The sequence below is a fragment of the Monodon monoceros genome, unplaced genomic scaffold (assembly GCF_005190385.1).
Source record: "Monodon monoceros isolate NGI ecotype Baffin Bay Population unplaced genomic scaffold, NGI_Narwhal_1 Super_Scaffold_16, whole genome shotgun sequence".
Taxonomy (NCBI): domain Eukaryota; kingdom Metazoa; phylum Chordata; class Mammalia; order Artiodactyla; family Monodontidae; genus Monodon; species Monodon monoceros.
In genome coordinates this window covers 112477208-112500333 of record NW_021703772.1, presented here as the reverse complement: position 1 = coordinate 112500333, position 23126 = coordinate 112477208, and the positions used below count along the sequence as shown (strand labels likewise).

Here is a 23126-nt window from a genome sequence, read left to right as displayed (position 1 = left end):
ATGACAGAAAATTTATACATAAGGTGATTCAAACTTAAAGCTAGGGTGTCAATTTTTTATCAGTCAAAAGGGATATAAAGAGAGGGAAAAAAAGGGCGAAGAAGGACACTTTAAAGTGCTAAAAGGAGCTCAGAAAGTATAATTACCATCAACATATATGGATCTCACAGCCTACCTTCAAAATATACAAAAAATTGGAAGATCCAACAATAGGTAAGAAATGGATTAATCAATAACTGCAGACAGAGATACTAAAGACATGCCAGAAACTGACAGAATATTTGAATCAGCAGATTGGCTACTGAAAGAATTCATCAAGTTTGCCAGACACAAAATTAACTTATGAATTCAATAGTAAAAAAATTAAATACCATTCACAATATCAACAAAACTATGAAGTATTTAGGAGTTAACCTAATGAAGAATAGAGAAGACTTACAGAGAACATTTAGAGACTCTGTATTTTCTGTTAGGTTAAATCCTAAATTCTTTAAATATAATGGGGAAAAAAATCTCAATAGCAAAAAAACATGAAGGACCTGGAAATAACAAAAATAGGAAAATATAAAACTTATATTGGGGAGACTGTAACTACAAAACTTCTAGGAGAAATAGGAAATCATGGATGAGAAAAACATATCGTACTCTTGGCTAAGACGAATTATCACAAATATATCAGTTCTTTCCACAAGTTAATTTATGAATTTAACGTAATTACAAATAAAAATTCAAAGGCTTTCAGAGGGAGTGAGACTTGACACAGTTATTCTAAAAATCATCTGAAAGAATTAACAAGCACAAACAGCAAAACACCTGCATAATGATGCTGGACTGGCCTCAACATGTTATCAAAATCACTTAAAAAGTTATTAGAGGGCTTCCCTGGTGGCTCAGTGGTTAAGAATACGCCTGCCAATGCAGGGGACACGGGTTCGAGTCCTGGTCCAGGAAGATCCCACCTGCTGCAAAGCAACAAAGCCCATGCACCACAACTATTGAGCCTGCGCTCTAGAGGCCGCGAGCCACAACTACTGAGCCCGCATGCCACAACTACTGAGCCCGCATGCCACAACTACTGAGCCTGCGCTCTAGAGCCCACGAGCCACAACTACTGAGCCTGTGCTCTAGGGCCCGTGTGCCACAACTACTGAGCCTGCATGCCACAACTACTGAAGCCCATGCGCCTAGAGCCCGTGCTCCACAAGAGAAGCCTCCGCAATGAGAAGCCCGTGCACCGCAACTGAGAGTAGCCCCTGCTCGCCGCAACTAGAGAAAGCCTGTGCGCAGCAACGAAGACCCAACGCAGCCAAAAAAAAATTATTAGAAGAGTATTACAGTTCTAACAACAGAAAAATCAGTAAGTGTAATAGAATAGATAGCTCATATGTAGAATCTAAAATGCATCATAGTCTACATTTTTATTTAAAACATTCTAAATTTGTAGGGAAGGAAAAATATATTAGTGATAAAAAAATGTCTTTAATCAAATTGATTTTCATCACTGTATTACCCCCACCTGTGAGACAGCATAAACAAGCAGTAAGTGTTCTGAGTTGGGCCCGAAAGACTACTTCTCCGGGCTTCAGGCCATCTTGCATTGGCCTTAGAAGTTACCTCTTTCATCTGGTTAAAGGATTACTGCAGCCTGATATTGCCAACATCCCTTTCATTTTCTGCTTGCTCACCTGGTAAAGTCTCTTGTGATTATGGCCCTAAGCTGGTGGTTCCCAGCCCACACCCACATCACTGGGAACGTGTCAGAAATGCAGCTTCTTGGGCCCGAGACCACATGCACCATATCCAAAAGCCCGAGAGTGGAGGTCAGCAATCTGTGCTTTCCTACTCTTTCCAGTGATGCAGACACACACCTGAGTGAGGGCTGGTGACCTACGCAAACATCAGGGGAAGGACTGCCCTCACTTGCAAGCCTTCAAGTGACCCCTACGGCAACTCCTGCCACGCCACTCACAAGGCACTAAATGCACTATCTGTGTACCTTTCACCCCAGTATGTCTCTGGAGGGAAGTGACTGCTTCTTCTTTGTATTATGGTCACAGTACTTAACACGGTATCTCCCAAACTCAAATAATGATCAATATGTTTAATGCCAACCACTCTTATGCTCCCACCATTCTGTAAATGTTTTTAACAACTGGAGGTCTTACTGTCTGAACTCTTCAGAAGCTGGTTTACCCCCACATGTCCCTCTCACACTACTTAACAGGGTGCTGAATTACAAAGAGGCTCGGCAACATGTGGTTGCTGTCCAGTGACACACAGATTCAAGAGGGCAGAACTTCCCTATAGAAAAGGCAATGCTAGGTGGTTACCGAAATATAAACACTTACTAAATGAAAAGTTTTACTAAACTGCAGAAAAGGCAAGAACTGGAATCTACTGGGAACATTTTCAAACAGAAATACTTTTCCATCCTGCTGTTTTAAAGCCTATATTTACCTGAGGTGTGGTTGTGTGGTCAATGAGATTCTCAGTTAGAGATAAAAGCAAGGCATCCAATTCATCTGTAGCATCCTACAGAAGACAAGATACACGGATGTTAAATGACCCATTAGTCACCAGACTAGATTTTTTCCATATCCTCTCAATGTATAATTTGGACCCAGGCCTGGATGGTGTTAACCTTTAAACGAAGGGGACCCTCAGGAATCATGATTATTAGTGATTCCACTTTTGTTTGGAGGGGAACCTAGACTACAGTCAGAACTTTAAAAAGCTAAAGTGTCATGTGAATTTTCATACAACTATTCCTTCTGGTGAGACAAAACTTGCGTAGGGTTAGGACCGTCCCGGCTCTCAGTTCTTAAACCAGATGGCAGAGGCTAAAGGTTCAGCCCAGGAGACGATGACTAAGGACACGCCTGCACTTGGAATGCTTCTTTATCCACATGGATGCTTCACTGTTCACAAAGAGTATAATATAACCCCCCCATAAATGTTAATACTTTTGTCTAATTAGTATTTGAAGCACCTTACAGAAACAGAGTTCTGTACTGCAGTGTGTGTGTGTGTTTCTGGGCACAGGAAGAATTTTAAAAGGATAACAGATAAAATTCCAGTCTGGAAATAAGAGAAGTAAGTATCCAGGGTGTAGTCCATAACAAAAAAGGCCCTTCATTTATATATTTCTGCCTGTCTTCAGGCCACCGTGTGTTTCCTGTTCGATGTCAACTGAATTTTATTCGCACATATGAAAACCTGCCTGTCTCCTCCCACACCCCCTCCCCCTCCTCCCCCTCATACCCTGTGACCTGAGTGGGCCCCCCAGGTGGCCTGTGCATATCTCTACCACAACGTATCAAAATTCTCTAACTGTGCTGGAAGCAGTTTGAAAGAAGAGGCCATGTTTCACTCATTTTTGAATTTTCAAAGCCTATCACGCTGTCTGGTACAATATGCAATAAATCTTTGGGCTAACTGCCCTTCTCTGTTCCAAAAACATCTCGGGTTCCACCTAACGATTTTCATTGATCGGAGATGTCAGTGTATCTTTTTAGAATTTTAATTAGCAGAAAGGAATCTCCTGATTAAAGGTACTTTAGGTTGAGTTTTTTTTTTTTAAAACCCCTAAGCCTGAAAAACTATACACCTGAATATTAACTACACACTGTCTTTAGGTAGTGGGAATCAGGTGATTTCTAATGTGTTGTTTTCATGAAATATTTGGTAAACTTCTACAATAAATGTGGTTGCACTATAAAAGAACAAAATGGTAAATGTTCATCTACAAAAATAATTTTTTGTTTAACTTGCAAATTAAAGCGTTCAGTGGGCATGAGCTGGGTCTCTGTGACTTGTGACCTGCTAAGACTGTACGGCCGATGGACAGAGGAGAGGCAGAATTTGAGACAAGCTGGTTATGTTACAAACACAATCAGTGTCAGAAAGTCAATTTCGATCCATCAATATTTATTTAGTGCCTGTTATGTGTCATGTAAAGTCTGAAACACTAGGGTAGCATAGCCCGAATCCAAAACCCAAAAACACCGAGACCGCCAAAAACAAAACTACCAACAAATACCTCAAAAATGAAGAAACCCTGAGCTGCTCTTGGGAGGGATGTGACAAATGGATTCTCCCTAGAGAAGTGAGGCTCAACGCTCTTCTCACGGCTGACGTTCTGGTGGCCGTCAGAGATCACCAGGTGTCCTGTACAACCAGGATTCAAGGCAAGGGAGTCTCTGTGGAGCAACCTTGAAAGTGGAAGGAATCGTTACCTTTAGAGCAGGCCCATTTTCTGCAGGTGTGGTTCGCGTCGGAATGAGAGACCCTCCAGGGCCGGGCACGGCGTTCTCATTTAACTCAGCACTAGGAAGACAAAGGCAGGTTCGTGTCACGGACGACCGATGCAGGAGCAACAGGCAGTGTGCTGAAGGAGGCGGCTTGGGGAAGCAGGGTAACCGCCCCACACGGAAGGAAGAGACAGCGGGGGGTGGGGGGGGCAGACAGTGGTCCGCGCTGCCCCACACGCCGCCGTGAACCCCTCCCCACCCATCGCATAACAGGTTCGCAACCAGGTCAGACCCGTTCACTAGTGATTTGCTTCGCTCCTGAAGCTCAATGAAATGACAGAAAATATTTCTTTTTAACAAAAGAATAAACTCATAAAACTTCAGAACCAATAAAGGATGTCAGTGGTAGCTCACGAGCTTTGAGGAAATGCCGAAAACCGTGAAACACACAGTACAAGAGGTGATTTCAGGGTTATGGGCAGACTAGATGCTACAGTCTGCTCCAAAGAGCAACCGATCTAGAGAAATCATGTAAAAGACTAGGCAGATACACAAAACAAGACAGACAGATACATGAAGAAGACAGATCAGGAACGGGACAGCTCAGTGACACGGAACACCTGAGGCGTGGAGAACGAGGCAGGAAGCCCCTGCAGGAGGCGGGTGGGAGCACACTCTGCGGCACGGGGCAGCGGCCCACCTCCAGGGCTCCAGACGCGGCGGTGGGATCGGCCCGGGAGAGGATACCAGCAGGAAGGACAAGGATGTCAACCCCAGGTGAGGATCACAAGAACAGGCAGCCTCGACGCCAGGGAGGAGACGGGGAAGCCAAGAGACCGCCACCCACCAGGATGACACACCTGGCAGGGACCCCAGTCCTCTCCAGCATCACTGGAAAGCATGCAAGTGACAGAAGCAGTGCCCGTCCAATCCCACAGGGAGACTGAGAAAAAACAAGAGGCAAATCCTAGATGGAAAAGTCAGCCTCCGGAGCTAGACGGAAGCTAGGACTACTGCAGCCACAGCACCGAGGCACACAGAGGCAGAGAGATGAAAAGTAAGAAGGAATAGTTACGAGAGACAGAGAAGGGATCGGGGCATTTCAGCTAATGTCTAATGGATGTTGGATATTCACAAAAATAAGGGCTTATGACTTTCCAGAACTAAAAAAAAGACATAGGTCTTCAGATTGAAACACCACCTTGAATACTAACAAGAATGAAAAATAAAACTATACTTAGATGCACAGTAATGAAAATGCAGAAATCTCAAGAATAAGCAGTGAAAAACCTAAAAGCTACCAGAGAGAAAAGATAACTTTGTACTCCAAAGAAAAGAAACAGCTGAGACTAAAGAAGTGAGCCCCGAAAGGAGTGAAATACATTTCACAATGAGGTCTCCCAACCCCTCAACAAGAGATTAGTCCTGCTTTTCTACACGCTAATAACAAACTATCAGAAAGAGAAATCAAAAAAACAACCCTGTCTAAAACTGCATCAAAAAGAATAAAATACCTAGGAATAAACTTAACCAAGGAGGCAAAAGACCTATACTCTGAAAACTAAACTCTGAAAACATTGACAAAGAAATCTCAAGATGATACAAAGAAATGGAAAGATATCCCATGTTCATGTATTAGAAGAATTAATCTTGTTAAAATGTCCATACTACCCAAAACAATCTACAGATTTAATGCAATCCCTATCAAACTTCCTATCAGACATTTTTCACAGAACTGGAACAAATAATCGTAAAATTTATATGGAAACACCAAGGACCCCGATTGCCAAAGCAATCTTGAGAAAAAAGAATAAAGCTGAAGGTATCACACTCCCTGACTTCAAACTATACTACAAAGCTACAGTAATCAAAACAGGCTGGTACTGGCACAAAAACAGACACATAGATCAATGGAACAGAATAGAGAGCCCAGAGATAAACCCATGCACTTAGGGTCAATTAATCCACAACAAAGGAAGCAAGAATATACACTGGGGAAAAGACAGCCTCTTCAGTAAATGGTTCTCAGAAAACTGGGCACCTACATGTAAAAGAATGAAATTAGGACACTTTCTCATACCATATACAAAAATAAACTCAAAATGGATAAAAGACCTAAATGTAAGACCAGAAACCATAAAACCAATAGAAAACAAAGGTAGAACACTCTTTGATATAAATCATAGCAATATTGTTTTGGGATCTGTCTCCTAAGGCAAAGGAAACAAAAGCAAAACTAAACAAATGGGGCCTAATTAAACTTAAAGGCTTTTGTAGAGCAAAGGAAACCACTGAAAAAATGAAAAGATGGCCTACAGAATGGGAGAAAATGTTTGCAAATGATATGACCAGTAAGAGGTTAATATCTAAAATACATAAATAGCTCATACAACTCAATATTAAAAAAATAAATAAACAAACCAATTAAAAGTGGGCAGAAGACCTGAATAGGCATTTTTCCAAAGAACACATACAGATGGCCAATAGGCACATGAAAAGATGCTCAACATCGCTCATCATCAGAGAGATGCAAATCAAAACAATGAGGTATCACCTCACACCTGTCAGAATGGCTATGGTCAAAAAGAGCAAAAATAACAAATGTTGGTGAGGATGTGGAGAAAAGGGAACCCTTGTGCTCTGCTGGTGGGAATATAAATTGGTGCAGCCACTATGGAAAACAGTATGGAGGTTCCTCAAAAAACTAAAAATAGAATTACTATACAGTCCAGCAATTCTACTGTATTTCTGATATACATCCGGAGAAAGCAAAAATACTAATTCAAAAAGATACACGCTCCCCAATGTTTACAGCAGCATTATTTACAATAGCCAAGATACAAAAGCAACCTAAGCATCCATCAAGATGAATGGATAAAGAAGATGTGGTGTATACATGCAGTGGAATATTACTCAGCCATAAAAAAGAAATTCTGCCATTTGCAACAACATGGATGGACCTAGAGGGTATTATGTTTACTGAAATAAGTCAGACAGAGAAAGACAAATACTGTATGTTATCACTTATATGTGGGATCTAAAAAATAAACAAATGAATATAACAAAACAGAAACAGATTCACAGATTAAGAGAACTAGGGGTTACCAGTGGGATGAGGGAAGTGGGGAGAGGCTAGATAGGGATAGGAAATCAATAAGTATAAACTAAATACTATGTATAAAATAAATAGGCTACAAGGATACAAATATAACCAACTTATAATAAATTTAAGAATGGAGTATAATCTATAAAACTATTGAATCATTATATTATACACCTTAAACAAACATAATATTGTAAATCAATTATACTTCAATTTTAAAAAAAGAATCCTGAGGCCAAACCGAAAAAAAAAAAAAGGAGAAAAAAAGATTAGTCTTAATGTAGTTTACACTGCTGCAAAACACAGAAAGCAGATGAAAAATCCTCACAACATGTGTGTATAATGAAGAACATGCGCAATGTTAATTGGGAACAAACATTTGTCCATAAATTAAAAAATGAATATATTGTGGCAACTGAAATGAAGAAACCATGGATAAATTTTTAAAGATTCAGATATATCAAAACAAAAGCGACTGAATCGTACACTGTAAATGTACAAATCCTCGTGTGGGAATGTTCAACAACAGCTATATTCACAGTAGCCAAAAAGCAGAAACAACACAAATGTCCATCCACTGACATGTGGACATACGATGGAATATTATGCAGCCATGGAGTACCAATACAGGCTACAATATGGATGAACCTTAAAAACATTATGTCAAATGAAAAACACCAGACACATATTTGTATGAGTCCAGTTATATGAACTGTCCGAAGCAGGCAAATCTAGTGCAGGCAGAAAGTAGGTGGGTGGCTCCCAGGTGCCGGAGGAGTGACGTGGAGAGGCAGCGTATGTGGAGGGCGCTTCCGTTAGGGGTGAGGGGACAATATTATGGAATTAGAGAGTGGTTAGGGTTGCACAACTTTGTCAATTCACTAAAATGCATTAAATTGCCTACTTTTAAAGGGTTATATATAGGAATTACAGCTCAAAAAAAAAAAGATAAAAGCAAAATGATCTAAATCTATTATAGCAAAATATGAGGACATGACAAAGCTTGACATTTGGTACACAGACATGTATTATATAGTCTCCATACCTTTCTGTATGCCTGAAATATTTCCTTTTAAAAAGGGGGTACAGCAACTTTTTAAAAGTGTGGTATGGCACGAGGAAAAAAACAGTACCAGAAAAGGAAAAGATCCAGAAACAGACCCAGGTTTGTATAAGAACATAAGCATATTTTAAAGGATCCATTTCAAATCCTGGAAGGAAAATAGATTATTCAAAATACCAACAGCCATTTGGAAAAACAAATCCGGAAGTTGGAGTCTATTCCAGGACCTGTCCACCTTCCAGAGTTCAATGAAATTTCTGATAAACAACTGGGTCGTCACATCCCCATCATCCTCCTCTTGGCAAAAAGTCTGTGATGAGGTTACTCTAAAAAGCTCCAATAAAAACAACAATAGCATTAAAAATGTTGTGGGCAAACTGATTTCTTAGAAAAGGTTAAGTTGTAATTCCAGTTGTACCCCGATCACCAAGTAGTAGGTTTGCTGAGTACTAACTGTAAAGTCCTTTACACGAAGCATGTGCTTAAGTGCTATGTTAATTACAGCACCTGGAACTGAATATCACTAATCAGAAAACTCTTCACTGCATAAGTTCTGGATAACGGGAAAAGAAACACATTCACTCAACGATGTTTAGCACCAACTAAGCACAGAACACTGGATTCGCAGGGACGAACGAAACAAACTGCAACAGAGCAGGGGATGGAAGTCTAGTAAGACAGAGACATGGCATAACACTCAACAAGAAAAGACAGGCAGAAGGAACTCAGAGAGAACAGCAAAGAAATCTGCTTGCGTCATTTGAGAGCCCATAGTAAGACAGTTTATAAGAGCAATCCCACCCTGCCAACAGCATGGCACTAAGGCAACTACCACACCTAAGAGAAATAGTACACATTCTTCACCAGGTATCTTATGAGATTAAAAGTATCTTCAAAGGCTGTTTTTGCTCTCCAGTTTGAATCAGCTGAAGAAGAATCAGGATGAAAAGATTAATTAGGAGTATCTTCAAATGATCTAAAATTAGGTCCTAAGAATCTATGTAGTGGATAGAACAGTGATTTCAGGCTATCTTTCAAATAGATATCCTGAAACCATGTGATCACAGAGTGGGAAAGAGGAAAAAAAACACCCCCCAAAGAAAGTTAAGAGGAAAAGAACATCAATTTAGTTCAGTCTACCCACAACTGTACCTGTTGGTGGCAGCATCCTGAACACTGGCATTTTTGTGACTTAATAAGCTATCTTCTCTTGTAACCTAAGAAAAAGAAATCATAAAAATTAAATCTCCTCAATACATTGTAATAACCTATATGGGAACAGAATCTAGAAAAGAGTGGATATATTAACGGATTCACTCTGCTGTACAGCAGAAGCTAACACAACATTGTAAATCAACTATACTCCAATAAAAATTAATTAAAAAAAATTAAATCTCTCTCGTGGGTAATAAAGTAATAAATTTACATTCCTTTCCAGTAAAAATAGAAATAATCTGTTTGCTTCAGCTCCAGGAAGAGGTAACCATAACTTATCTACGGAAATATCAGTACTGTACCCAGCAAAACCCTATCCCACGCCCAAATTCATACTCCAAGTTTCCACTTCAATATGTTGGTCTATGAATCCATACGCTTTACTGGACAGCTCTAAATTATTTAAGACACAATGATATGTTAGTCAATGTACACAGAATCCAAAAAGATTCAATGCCAGAATTTTTCAAATTTACATGATAAAAAGCAGAAACATATTAAGCTGCATATCTGGCTTTTTGTTTTTCCCTGAGTACAAGGAATATTTCAGAGGAGAATTCTAAAGAGGTCAGTTATTGAGGTATCATTTACATACAGTAAAATGCACACATTTTAAATGTACGGTTTGGTACATAATCAACACTACAATCAACATGTGTAACACTTCCACTACCCCAAATGTTCCCTTGAGGCTTCCGATACAATCCCACCAAAAACCCATACACGTGGCCAGCAGTGATCTGTGCTTTCCATAGTTTCATATAAATGGAATCATAACATCCTTTTGTGGCTCCCTCTTTAGACTAACAGGATGTTTTTGAGGTTCACCCACGGTGTTGCATGTGTCGCTAATGCATTCCTTTTTTGCGTGCTGAGTAGCTTTCCACTGTATGGATACACCCCAATTTGTTTATCTGTTTCCTTGTTGATGGACATTTGGATCGTTTCTAGTTTTTACCTATTACAAACAAAGGTGCCAGGAACATTCATGTACTAATACCTGTGTGAACCTACGCTCTTATTTCTCTTGAGTAAATACCTAAGAGTGGGGCTGCTGGGTCATATGCTAAGTGTACGTTTAATATTTTACCAACTCTTTTTTTCAAAATTAATTAATTAATTTTTGGCTGCGTTGGGTCTTTGTTGCTGCACACAGGCTTTCTCTAGTTGCGTAGAGCCGGGGCTGATCTTTGTTGCGGATCACGGGCTCTAGGTGCACAGGCTCAGTAGTTGTGGCACACGGGCTTCAGCAGTTGTGGCTCATGGGCTCTAGAGTGCAGGCTCAGTAGTTGTGGCACACAGGCTTAGTAGCTCAACCACATGTGGGAACTTCCGAGACCAGGGATCGAATCTGTGTCCCCTGCATTGGCAGGTGGACTCTCAACCACTGCACCACCAGGGAAGCCGTTACCAACTCTTTTATAAAGTACTTGGAACATTTTAGGTTCTTACCAGCTGCGTGCATTGCAGGCAGTCACGGGCATGTCAGTTGTTAACTTTAGCTATGAATTACAATGTTAGCTGTAGACTTTTTTCATAGATACCATTTATCAGGCTGAAGTTCCATTCTACTACTAGTTTGCTGTGAGCTTTTATCATAGTGTTAAATAATGTGAAATGCCTTTTCCAAATAAATTGAGACAATTTTCCTTACTTTTTAATATGTTGTACTATACTGGTTTTTGAACGATAAACCAACTTTTTTCCTGAGATAAACCCTACTTGGCCATGGTGTACTATCCTGTTTATAAGCTGTTCAGTATGATTTGCTTCCACTTTGTTAAGGGCTTTCGAGTCCATGTTCAAGAACAGTCCTGGTCTGTAGCTGCTTTTCTTGTACTCTCCTTCTCTGGCTTTGGTGTTAGGCTAAGACTAGCCTCATAAAACGAGTTGGGAAGTGCTCCCTGCTCTTCTAATTCCTGAAAGCTTGTGTAGGACTGTCTTCTGCCTTAGATGTTCAGTAGGCCTTAACAATGAAGGCGTCTGGTCCTGAATTTTTCTTTGTGGGATGATTTTAACTATAAAACAAAATCTTTCATTTAGGGCTATTCAAGTTATTTCTCTCTTGTTCAAGTCAAAACAGATCCAAAGTACAACTGAAACATAAGGTGACGAAAAACTGTCACCACCACTGCTGCTACAATAGGCAGTGTCAACATCAGGATCAACACTTACTAAACACTAATTCTGTGCCAGAAGCCATTCTGTGGCCTTTACCTTTATCATTTTATTTCATCCTTATAACCCACCTTCGGGAAGGTATTACCATTACCACTTTTTAAACATAATTAAACTGAGGCTCAGGGAAATTAACTAACTTGCCAAGTCACAAAGCTAATCGGTGACTAGCTACTAGTAGATTAGAAACAGGATTCAAACTCCAGTTGTCTGATTCCAGAGCATGTACTGCCGTATTTTATATATAAATATTATGTTTTATGTTTACACTGGGGTGAGAAGCTACATAAAGTGCATGAACGACATTCCTCAAGTCCTCTCAGCTCTCTTCAAGGTCTGTGCCTGGGAACACAATGGGTAAAGAGCCCCTTCTCAACAACAGGATTATTTTGAAATCCTAGTTGACAACCGGACTTGGTAAGACAGGCTTCTGTCCTGTTTCAGTGCAGAGGATAATCTGAAAGTTGGGGAGGGCCAAGGAAAAGCTGATTTTGAGAGCATGGACGCCATCAACTTCATGGGGGCTGGTCCCTACCCACTGCACCCTTCATGAGACGACACAGCCTTATAACCATCACTCTGTTGCCAATAACATCACAATTTTGCTGAATTGGGGGTAGATGGGTGGTGGGGAACAATGAATTGATAAAGAAAGACCTAGTCATAGACTTAATATTGACAGGAACTAAAAATCACTATAGAGTTTCCAGCTATAAAAGTGACAAAGATTAGGGACTCACTTCTACAGGAATTTGACTTTTTTAAAAAATTTCTTATACTGTAGAGCAGCATCTTTACTCTTTTTATCCTGTGACTCCCCCCTCTTAATCTTGCCTGAGTAGAATTTGGAGTTGGGAAGGCATGTGCCATCTTTTTTTTTTTTTTTTTTTTTTCCTTTTTTCGGCCGCACTGCGCTGCATGCGGGATCTCAGTTCCCTGACCAGGGATGGAACCCGCACCCTCTGCGGTGGAGGCGCAGAGTCCTAACCACTGGACCGCCAGGCAAGTTCCGGCATTGCCATCTTGAGTGTGCTTCCTGGTACTACTCTCTCTCTAATCACCGGCCAAGTCACTCATGTCTACCGTTCGTATACTTTCTTTGTTCTACAGGGTCTCCTTCCACTTCACCAGGACCCTAGTAAAGGCAGCTTACCTTCTGCACTGCTTCTACATGAGCCTTCAAAATGTTACTCTTCAAGTCAGGAGGAACTCTCCTGGCATTCAGTGCTGGGCTGTCAATGGCATTATTCAGACATTTCTCAGTTAACTTCACCACTTCCTCCTAGATATTAAAAATATACTGTAAGCAACTCTGAGAGCATATAACTCAATGGAAACAGAAAAGGACTGATGAAATTTCATATTCAGACAATCAGGGAATCATGTGTCTCAGGCAGTCATATCCTACTCCAGGAAGAGTCGACTCTTATACGGGGTTTCAAACTAAGGCACAGTAATCACAAACAAGAACTATGACTTGGCAGGGACCCCTGGAAATCATCTAGCCCAATTTCCTGTCTTTAAGCAACTGAATAACTAACGATACCACCCTGGACAAATGCCTGAAATAAACCACAAAATGTGTGCCTTTTGCTGTAATTAATTTCAATTGGATTTTAGGTCAGGCCCTACGCAGGCTAAACCCTGTGGTTCTGGAACTGTCACCAGGTAGATGACTGTGTTTGAGATTATGTTACATGGCCAGAAGGAGGTCACTATCAGGTGAAGACTTAACGAAAATGATAAAATAAAGCCCAAGTCCACTGAATGAAGATCATAATTGAAACAATATAAATTAACTATTATGAAAAGAAATGGGAGAAAGCAAATTAATAAGTTTAAATTATCTGCACTACAACTGATATTTTACCTGACTTGAATGCCAATCAATAACAACAACAACTACCATTATCATTACTATGGTTACCATTTAACACTGGGCTAAATAACAAACTCACTCTAAGTACTTTCTTCATCTCAGATACAGCTTTTGTTCTATAAAACAGGCTAGCTGCCACGTATGGGATTACATACTGCACCACTCTCTCAGGTTTGAAAATATTTAACTAATGTGCTTATTCTAATCTGTTTTTTCCAAGTGTGGTCTCCACACATCTGCCTCCGGGTGGGATCCTAAAATGTGAATGTTTTAACAAGCTTCCTTGTGTGATTCTGATACCTATAAACATTTGAGAATCACTACTTTGCACTAGACTGTAACTTCCTAGTCTTTTTTATATTTATTTTTTGTGGTATGCGGGCCTCTCACCGTTGTGGCCTCTCCCGTTGCGGAGCACAGGCTCTGGACGTGCAGGCTCAGCGGCCATGGCTCATGGGCCCAGCTGCTCCGCAGCATGTGGGATCCTCCCAGACCGGGGCACGAACTCGCGTCCCCTGCACCGGCAGGTGGACTCCCAACCACCGCGCCACCAGGGAAGCCCTAACTTCCTAGTCTTCAGAGTGGTTCCCAGCAAGTGAAAGAAGACCTGATGCCCTTTCTCAACCATACCTACTTCACCACCAGATGACCCAGCAAGCCCACCTCTGGGCTTAACATCCAAAGGAAACAAAATCACTATCCCAAATAGATCTGCACCCCGATGTGCACTGCAGCCATGACATGGAAACAACCGGAGGGCCCGTCAACAGGTGATGAAGAGGATGTAAAATACACACACACACACACACACACACACACATACACATAAATACACACACACAAGGAAACACTGTTCAGCCTTTAAAAAGAAGGAAATCCCGCCATTTTCAACAACACAGATGAAGCTGGAGGCCTCGTGCCAAGTGAACGAAGCCAGATAGAGAACAACAAATATTGCACAGCACTACTCAGATGTGGCACCTAAAAAAAAATTCCAAATCAGAAACAGAGAGCAGAATGGTTGCCAGGGACTAGGGGGTGGGATAGCAGAGGGAGGTTGGTACAAGTTATCAGATGAATAAATCCCGAGGACCCAATGTACAGCATGGTGACTACACTTAATTATACTGTTTTTTACACTTGAAATTTGCTGAGAGAGTAGATCTCAAGTGCTCTCACCAAAAAAACAAAACAAAACAAAAAGGTAACTTATGTGAGGTGACAGATATGTCAACTAATTGGACAGCAGGAATCACTTCACAATGTATACTTACACCAAATCATCAAGGTGTACACTTTAAAGGTATTTAAATTTTATTTGTCAATTATACCTCAGTAAAGCTGGAAAAGTATCATGGCTAGTTCAAATGCTTTGACATTCTCTTTTCAGAGACAATTACATTGCAGACTTGAGATTATTTGCTAATCATTTATATTTGCACATCACAGGATTCTCAGAGCAACCTGCCTCTGATATAGGCAAGTATTTATTTTCCTGCCTATATTAAAAACAAAAACAAGAATTCAACACACGTATCACAGGTAAAAGTACCCGTGACTGTTACCATCTTTCTGGAAGGCAATTTTGCAAAAGTACCAAAGGCTTTAAAATTATTCCTGAAATTTGACCTAACACTGTGCCGTACCATGCGGCTTGCAGGATCTTAGTTCCCAGACCAGGGACTGAACCTGGCCCAGACAGTGAAAGTGCAGAGTCCTAACCACTGGACCACCAGGGAAGTCCCAAACCCAACACTTCTACTCCCCAATAAAATAATCAAAGATGATGGCAGATACTTACATAAGACTATCAGAGCACTGATTATGATGGTGAAAATTAGCAACAATCTAAATGACTAATAGGAGACTGAGTAAATGCAGTGATGATATATGCATGCCATTCAACTATTATCAGTAATATGTTATTGAAATAAAGAGAGTTATAATGGATTGGTTATAAAAAAGTGTTAGTGCATTTTTATTTAAAAAAAATATATATCACATTTCAAGTTTGGTTTAAAATGTTAACCATAGTTACCTCTTAGTACTGGGATAACGGAGGTTAGATAATGTCCTGCTTTTTAAAATCTGTATATTGTGTTACTATGCTGCTGATATGTCTGCCTTGGATGGCCAAAATGTGCAAACAGAAGACCGAAAGAACTAAAAAGACACATTGATTCCTAAACACCCCAAATTAGACCTGTTCTAACATGACTGGATGCTCAAACTCTCCTGTAGAGCTGTCCTTGCTGCCATCAGTCAGCTTAGTTAGAAGCTTAAGTCGGGTTAAAGTCATCCAAAGTCTGCTTCAGTTTGTTACCAAGCAAGGGGTCGTGTGCTCGCAGCACAGAAAGCCAAACTCTGACAGTGGGTGTTTGCAGCAAAGTAGGGTGCCAAGCAAGGAGAACGGGCAGGTCATGTGCAAAAGATCTGAACTCCCCGACGGCTTTCAAGCAAGGGTCTTTAAAGACATTGTTAGGGGAGAGGGTCCAGGATACGTGATCAACCTGTGGACTTCCTTCTGATTGGCTGGTGGTAAAAAGGGTGATGATTCGGGAACCTCAATCTTCTGGTTCCAACCAGTCTCGGGTTGACATGCTTGTGGTCAGCATGTCGTCACCAACCCGCAGAGGGTGGGGGTCTCAGCTTCTGCAGAACAGCTCAGAGATACGCAGCAGACGGTTATCCACATCCCTTCAGGAGGAGCTAGGAGCCCTGTGACACTACTGTCCTGATCATTAACTGCTAGAGTCAGCTCTCTGGAACTCAGGAAAGGCCCAGGAGGCTACAGCCTGTTTCCTACAAACAAGAAACGGGGGACATGGAGAGGCTTTTTGTTCCTGGGAGGGCCCCACGGGGTCCTGCTTGGTTTCAGTCCCCCCTTTTCTTTGATCCTCCTCAATCCTGAGGGGAACAGGGGCAGGACAAGAAAGGGAAGTTTTTGGATAAAGAGATTAATCATAAACTCAGCAGGGCCACTCAGTGTTTGAAGTTCTCAACCGGAATGCCATCAGATCTAAACTCAAAACCACTCTTGAGGGCTTCCCTGGTGGCGCGGTGGTTGAGAGTCCGCCTGCCGATGCAGGGGACACGGGTTCGTGCCCCTGTCTGGGAAGAACCCACATGCCGCGGAGCAGCTGGGCCCGTGAGCCATGGCCGCTGAGCCTGCGCGTCCGGAGCCTGTGCTCCACAATGGGAGAGGCTGCGACAGTAAGAGGCCAGCGTACTGCAAAAAACAAAACAAAACAAAAAAACCACTCTTGAAACAATCCTGGCTAGAAGAGAAGTCTTATTTCTGAGAGCTCCTTCTTTAAATGGCCCAGAAAAACTGAAACTGTTTAATTAAAAAAAAATTATATAAGCCTTTTAACTAAAGTGAAGTTCTTTTTAGTTCTAACCTTGGAGAGATGCAAAGAGTTATTTTAAGGTTGGTATGGTTCACTCTTTTTGAGAATTTAATAAAATTTGGACCCGCTTTCCAGAAAAACGTATAAGTGAATCAAAGATGAGAATATGTATTCAATTTCATAGGGTTTAAGGCACTCCTTATAATGATTCATGGGCAGATCCATGATTTGCAAGAATCTTGCTTTAGAAGAATACATACAATTTGCCTTGTATTTTACCTAAATATACACAAAAGTTTTAACCACTTTATAAACTTTCTTCCCCTTCAACTGCTGAATGTATCTAAATGAAGCCAGAAGAGTCCCTGAGATCATGATAAAAGAGATGTGAACTTTTAGAGCTAGCTTACCATATAAACTAAAAAAATGCTAAGATACCAACAGCTTAACAGCCTGATTTCCAGACTTAAAAATTATTCTTTAAAAAACTGGCACCTGGGACTTCCCTGGTGGTCCAGTGGTTAAGACTGTGCTTCCACTGCAGGGGGCGTGGGTTCGATCCCTTGGTTGAGGAACTAAGATCCCACATGCTGCACAGTGCGGCCATAAAATAAAAATAAAAAATTTTTTAAATAAAAAACCTGCACCAACAATATTAGTATAATATTAGTAACTATTCTTTAAGCTGAAAATGTCAAGAGGTAGCAGAATACGCCATCCCCAAATATGCCACTTTGGGGCATATTATTTTGAGCTGAAGGCAATTGAGAAGAAGCAGATAGACGAAACGTTCTGTCCTTACCCTATATGCCTAAAAGCAGAATGGAAATTTACAAAGGAGTCCCTCCTTCCCTCTCTACCAGGAAGGACAAATGTTTCAACAAAACAAAATTCATTCAACAGGGATGGCTGGGCTGAATAAAAATATGGTTTAATAACCATATCACTTTTGACTGTGTTTAAAAAAAACTTGCGACGACCTTATAGGTCTTAACGTTGATGCCCATGTTTCCTCCTGCACATCCACGAATTTCACCTTTGTAAATGGTAAAACAGGTTTATAAGCGTTCTGCACAGACAGATTTCCCAGTGAAAGAAAATAAAAAGTAATGGCTTTTGATGGAAATGATTTCTCAGAGGTCTGGAGCTGTGTGACAGGCAAACAAAGGAGGACTCTGAATACCTGGTTGCTGATGTTAACATCCCTGTTGGGATGACTGGCTGGCAAAGGACCACTTTCCATTTCAAGGTGTTTGAGCTTCTCTGAGACATCTTTTAATGCTGAAAAAAAATGGGAAAACAGCCGCTTAGTCTGACAGGCTGTCACAGCCGTGTAAGGGTGAAGACTTAGGCTTTCTCCACACCCCTCAACATCAGTTACCATCAATTACAGGTAATAACCCAGATCACTACGGAACAGATATTCCGTCACCAAGAAACTCTCCATTAATTTGATTAAGAGCTAACCTAAATAGGAACATCACGCTCTGCTGGATGTGGAATCCCCATGGCATGTGTGGCTAAGAAAGCTCACAGTCATGAGAGTAGAGGAAAAGGCACAGAGCACCTGTGACATGGCCTTCCTTCCTAGGTACAACCCAAGCTCCCCCCTGCAAAGCTCAGCACTCGGCTGTTTCCCTTCCTTGGCCCTGACTACACACAGCCTACAACTAAACTTACGTGGAGCAAACTGATGGAGGACACACATTTATGCACTCGCTGACTCAACCTATTACATACTGGTGACGTCAGGTGTGATGAAGAACAAGTGTTTTAGCTTCACTACATGCAAAACACATTGCACATAAAATCCTCCAACCACTGAAAGATGATACATTAAAGACAATTTAGCTTTAAATGAGTTCTATTTAACAACTGTTAGTTGTATTAATCTTATTTTGCAGGGACCAATTTGGTGGGAGTTTGAAATTTTACATTGTCCACTTGACAAAGAAGCTGTTGAATGCCTAATAATTTCTATATAATCAGGTAGAAGAAGGGAGGTGAAAACTATGAAATCATTTGCTCTTGGTCAAAGGGATCTTCCAAAAGTGTCCATCAGTTAATTCTGTACATCTTTCCCTTGGCTATACATTAGAATAAGATGTGGAATTTTTAAGAAATACTGATTCCCAGAGCTGACCCTAGAACAATGATATCAGATTTCTGAATGTAGTTTTCTGGTACTGGTAGTTTTTAAAATTCTCCAGGTGATTCTTCTTTAAAATAAATTTACTTATTTATTTTTGGCTGCATTGGGTCTTCGTTTCTGCGTGCGGGGGCTACTCTTTGTTGCGGTGCGCGGGCTTCTCACTGCGGTGGCTTCTCTTGTTCCAGAGCACTGGCTCCAGGCGTGTGGGCTTCAGTAGTTGTGGTGCGTGGGCTCAGTAGTTGTGCCTCGCGGGCTCTAGAGCGCAGGCTCAGTAGTTGTGGCACACGGGCTTAGTTACTCCGCGGCACGTGGGATCTTCCTGGAACCCGTGTCTCCTGCACTGGCAGGCGGATTCTTAACCACTGCATCACCAGGGAAGCCCCAGAACAAATTTTTAATTCCAGTTACCAGCAGTACTTCAGCATGTTCTATGAAGCAGAAGCACTGTGCAACTTTTCATTAATGCTTCTTTCTAAATTACTAAATACTATTGCTGTATTCTACACTCCTCAGAGACAACAGCATACTCACTGGCAATTTCCAATAAGTTGTTTAAAGAGAGTGTCTTAATTTTAGCAACAGAAATCAAAATTGGCAAGAGCCACATAAACATAAGCTGCTTTTAAATGAACACACACTGAGATTCAACAGAAAGCTCCTGTTTAAAGACAGTTTATGCTTTAATATCAAATCAAACTCACAAGTATATAGAAATTTTCAATGTGCAATTTACTGTTTCCTTTTAACCTTCTAAAAAGTTAAGGAAGGCAGCATTCTTTCTGGATTATTTATTTTTGTGGGTCTGGGCAACAACAGCTCTCATTAATAACAAAATACTATCTGTGAACTAATGGACTGTCCAAACATTCATTCAATCCTGTGCCCTAGATCTCTAAGGAAACTTTTTACTCTTAATTTTCACTCAAGAAACAAAGTAAAAAGCAAATTTGAAAATTCAAAAATGTTTAAGAACTTATAAATGATACAAATGTTTAATGGTCTCAATTATGTGATCTTAAATATTTCAATGGACCCTTAAGCCAAAAAGGCAAGAAGGCATAACTATTCTACAGTAACATTTCAAATCCAACCACTGCATAAAATATTCTTAGAGGAACTGCCTTAAACAGCTCATTTCAAAGGCGGGCAGACTAGGGCGATGCCAGTGATGTTACACAGAACGTTTAGTTACTCCTCACTCACCTTCCAGCCCCTCTAATCCAGCCTGCCTGGTGGCTGTGCTCACTTCACCTGGGGCTTGGGACATGGCCATGGTGTCAGGTGCCCCAACTACATCATCAATGGTTGTTTCCCGTAAGTCTGGACTATCTAGCAAATCAATCTTCAGAGGCAAGCTATAAAGGTAACAGAAAACTTAATTAAACCAAGAAGTTTATCAGGAAAAGAATTTTAAATACTAACAAAAATCTCTGCTGGAAAAATAATTCATTTAATAGTTTGGATCCCAAGTAGTTTATTCATCTGTCAAAACCCTCTGGGCAGATTCTCTTCCATCCAAGATGGAGTAAAAGGAACTGAATTTAGCTTCCCAACTGAAATAGCCTAAGGGGAAAACAAACAATTTTCAAGAGTAAGACCTCAAAGAACAGAAGGCAGTGATCCTGAGCTTTGGAAAACAAATGAGGAGCCCTGTGCTTGACCTGAGGGGAGTCCCTGGGCCGGGGTGCAGAGAGAGTGCAGTGTGGCAGAGCACAGAGGCCTCCCTTGGCTGACAGCGCAGGGAGACCAAGGCAAGCCAGAGTTCACAGCACAGGCTACCAGACAGAAGAGAGCAGCCCTGCAAGGAGAGAATTCTACAGGTCTGCAGGTCCCCTCAAGTATGCAGGAGAGCACTGACCAGGGAACATGTGTAAGGAAATTCCCTGAGGCTGGGAAAGAACTAGTGGCACTCACACTCTGCCACAGTGCCCCCTCCACAGACAGCATGTAAAAACATGTAATTCAAGGGCATTTAGTATTAGGAAGGTCCTGCCTCTGTAGTAGAGAATAATTAACCCAGACTGACCATGGCAACAAACCCACTTAACACATCATAAAAGACCTGAAAGGATCAAACTGCTTCCAAGTAACTTAACTGCATCCCAAGACAAAGCTCAAGAAGACTGAGAGGAAGACAAAATGATCTGGCATCCAACAAAGTAAATTTCACATGTCAGGCACCCAGTCAAAGACTGTCAGGAATGCAAGAAGGCAGAAAAAGACATCTCATACTAAAGAGAATAATCAGTCAAGAGAAACTGACACAGATACTAGAATTAGCAGACAAAGACACATAGTTATTGTAACTGTATTCCATATCCTCAAAACTTAAGCAGAAACTAGAAGATACAAAAAAGACCCAAACCAAACTTCTAGAGATGGAAACCACAATATCTGAGATGAAAAATATACTGGATGAGATGGACAGCAGATTAGATTTTAGAAAAGATACTGAACTTAATGGCATAGCAATAGAAACTATCCAAAATAAAAGACACAGGGAAAAAGGAAATCTGCCAAATTAAAAGAATGTCAGTTATTCTTTGTGGGACAACTTCAAGCAACCTACTGTATGAATAACTGGAGTCCCACAGTGCGGGTGGGACAGAACAAATATCTGAAGAAAACAATGGCTGATGTGTTTACAAATCCGATGAAAACTATAAACCCACAGATCCAAGAATTTCAGGAAACCCTAAACACAAGAAACATGAAGAAAACTACACCAAAACATATCATAACCACACTGTTTAAAGCCAATGATGAAAAGAAAAACTTAAAAGCAGCCAAAACATTGTATGTTCAAAGGAGTAAGATAAGGATGACAGCAAGCCAAAGCAATCTTTTATTTTATTTTTTTATTATTAACCTATTTTATATATATTAGTGTATACATGTCAATCCCAATCTCTCAATTCATCCCACCCCCACCCCCACCCCCACCCCACTTCCCCCCTTGGTGTCCATAAGGTTAAAGCAATCTTGAGAAAGAAAAACGAAGCTGGAAGAATCAGGCTCCCTGACTTCAGACTATACTACAAAGCTATAGTCATCAAAACAGTATGGTACTGGTATAAAAATAGAAATGTAGATCAAGGGAACAGGATAGAAAGCCCAGAAATAAACCCTATGGTCAATTAACCTAAAACAAAGGAGGCAAGAGTACACAATGGTGGAAAGACAGTTTCTTCAACAAATATTGCTGGGAAAACTGGACAGCTACATGTACAAAACTGAAATTAGATAATTCTTTAACACCATACACAAAAATAAGCTCAAAATGGATTAAAGACCTAAATGTGAGACCGGACACTATAAAACTCCTAGAGGAAAACATAGGAAGAACACTCTCTGACATAAATCACAGCAATATCTTTTTTGATCTGTCTCCCAGAGTGATGGAAATAAAAACAAAAATAAACAAATGGAACCTAATTAAACTCAAAAGCTTTTGCACAGCAAAGGAAACCATAAACAAAATGAAAAGACAACCCACAGGTTGGGAGAAAATATCTGCAAATGATGTGACCAAAAAGGGATTAGTCTCCAAAATTTACAAACAGCTCAAGAGGCTTAATATCATCAAAAAAAAAACAACCCAATCAAAAAATGGGCAGAAGACCTAAACAGACACTTCTCCAAAGAAGACACACAGATGGCCAAGAGGCACATGAAAAGATGTTCAACATCGCTAATTATTAGAGAAATGCAAATCAAAACTACAATGAGGTATCACCTCACACCAGTCAAAATGGCTATCATCAAAAAATCCACAAACAATATAAATGCTGGAGAGGGTGTGGAGAAAAGGGAACCCTCTTGCGCTGCTGGTGGGAATGTAAATTGATACAGCCACTATGGAGAACTACCATACGACCCAGCAATCCCACTCCTGGGAATATATCCAGAAAAAAATGTGGTCTGAAAGGATACATG

The 23126-nt window shown here is 40.7% G+C and overlaps 1 protein-coding gene across 4 annotated transcripts in view; it reads right to left on the bottom strand.

Moving 5' to 3' along the window:
* Window positions 1-23126, bottom strand: part of EPB41L5 (erythrocyte membrane protein band 4.1 like 5) — a 142059-nt gene that overhangs the window by 11965 nt on the left and 106968 nt on the right. For all 4 annotated transcript variants that reach the window (XM_029225234.1, XM_029225236.1, XM_029225237.1 and 1 more), the window contains 6 exons: window positions 20394-20545; window positions 18222-18319; window positions 12963-13091; window positions 9569-9633; window positions 4236-4326; window positions 2458-2532 (listed from right to left, as the gene is read on the bottom strand). In XM_029225234.1, coding sequence (XP_029081067.1) covers window positions 2458-2532; window positions 4236-4326; window positions 9569-9633; window positions 12963-13091; window positions 18222-18319; window positions 20394-20545 — 610 coding nt within the window. The remainder of the gene's footprint in view (window positions 1-2457; window positions 2533-4235; window positions 4327-9568; window positions 9634-12962; window positions 13092-18221; window positions 18320-20393; window positions 20546-23126) is intronic.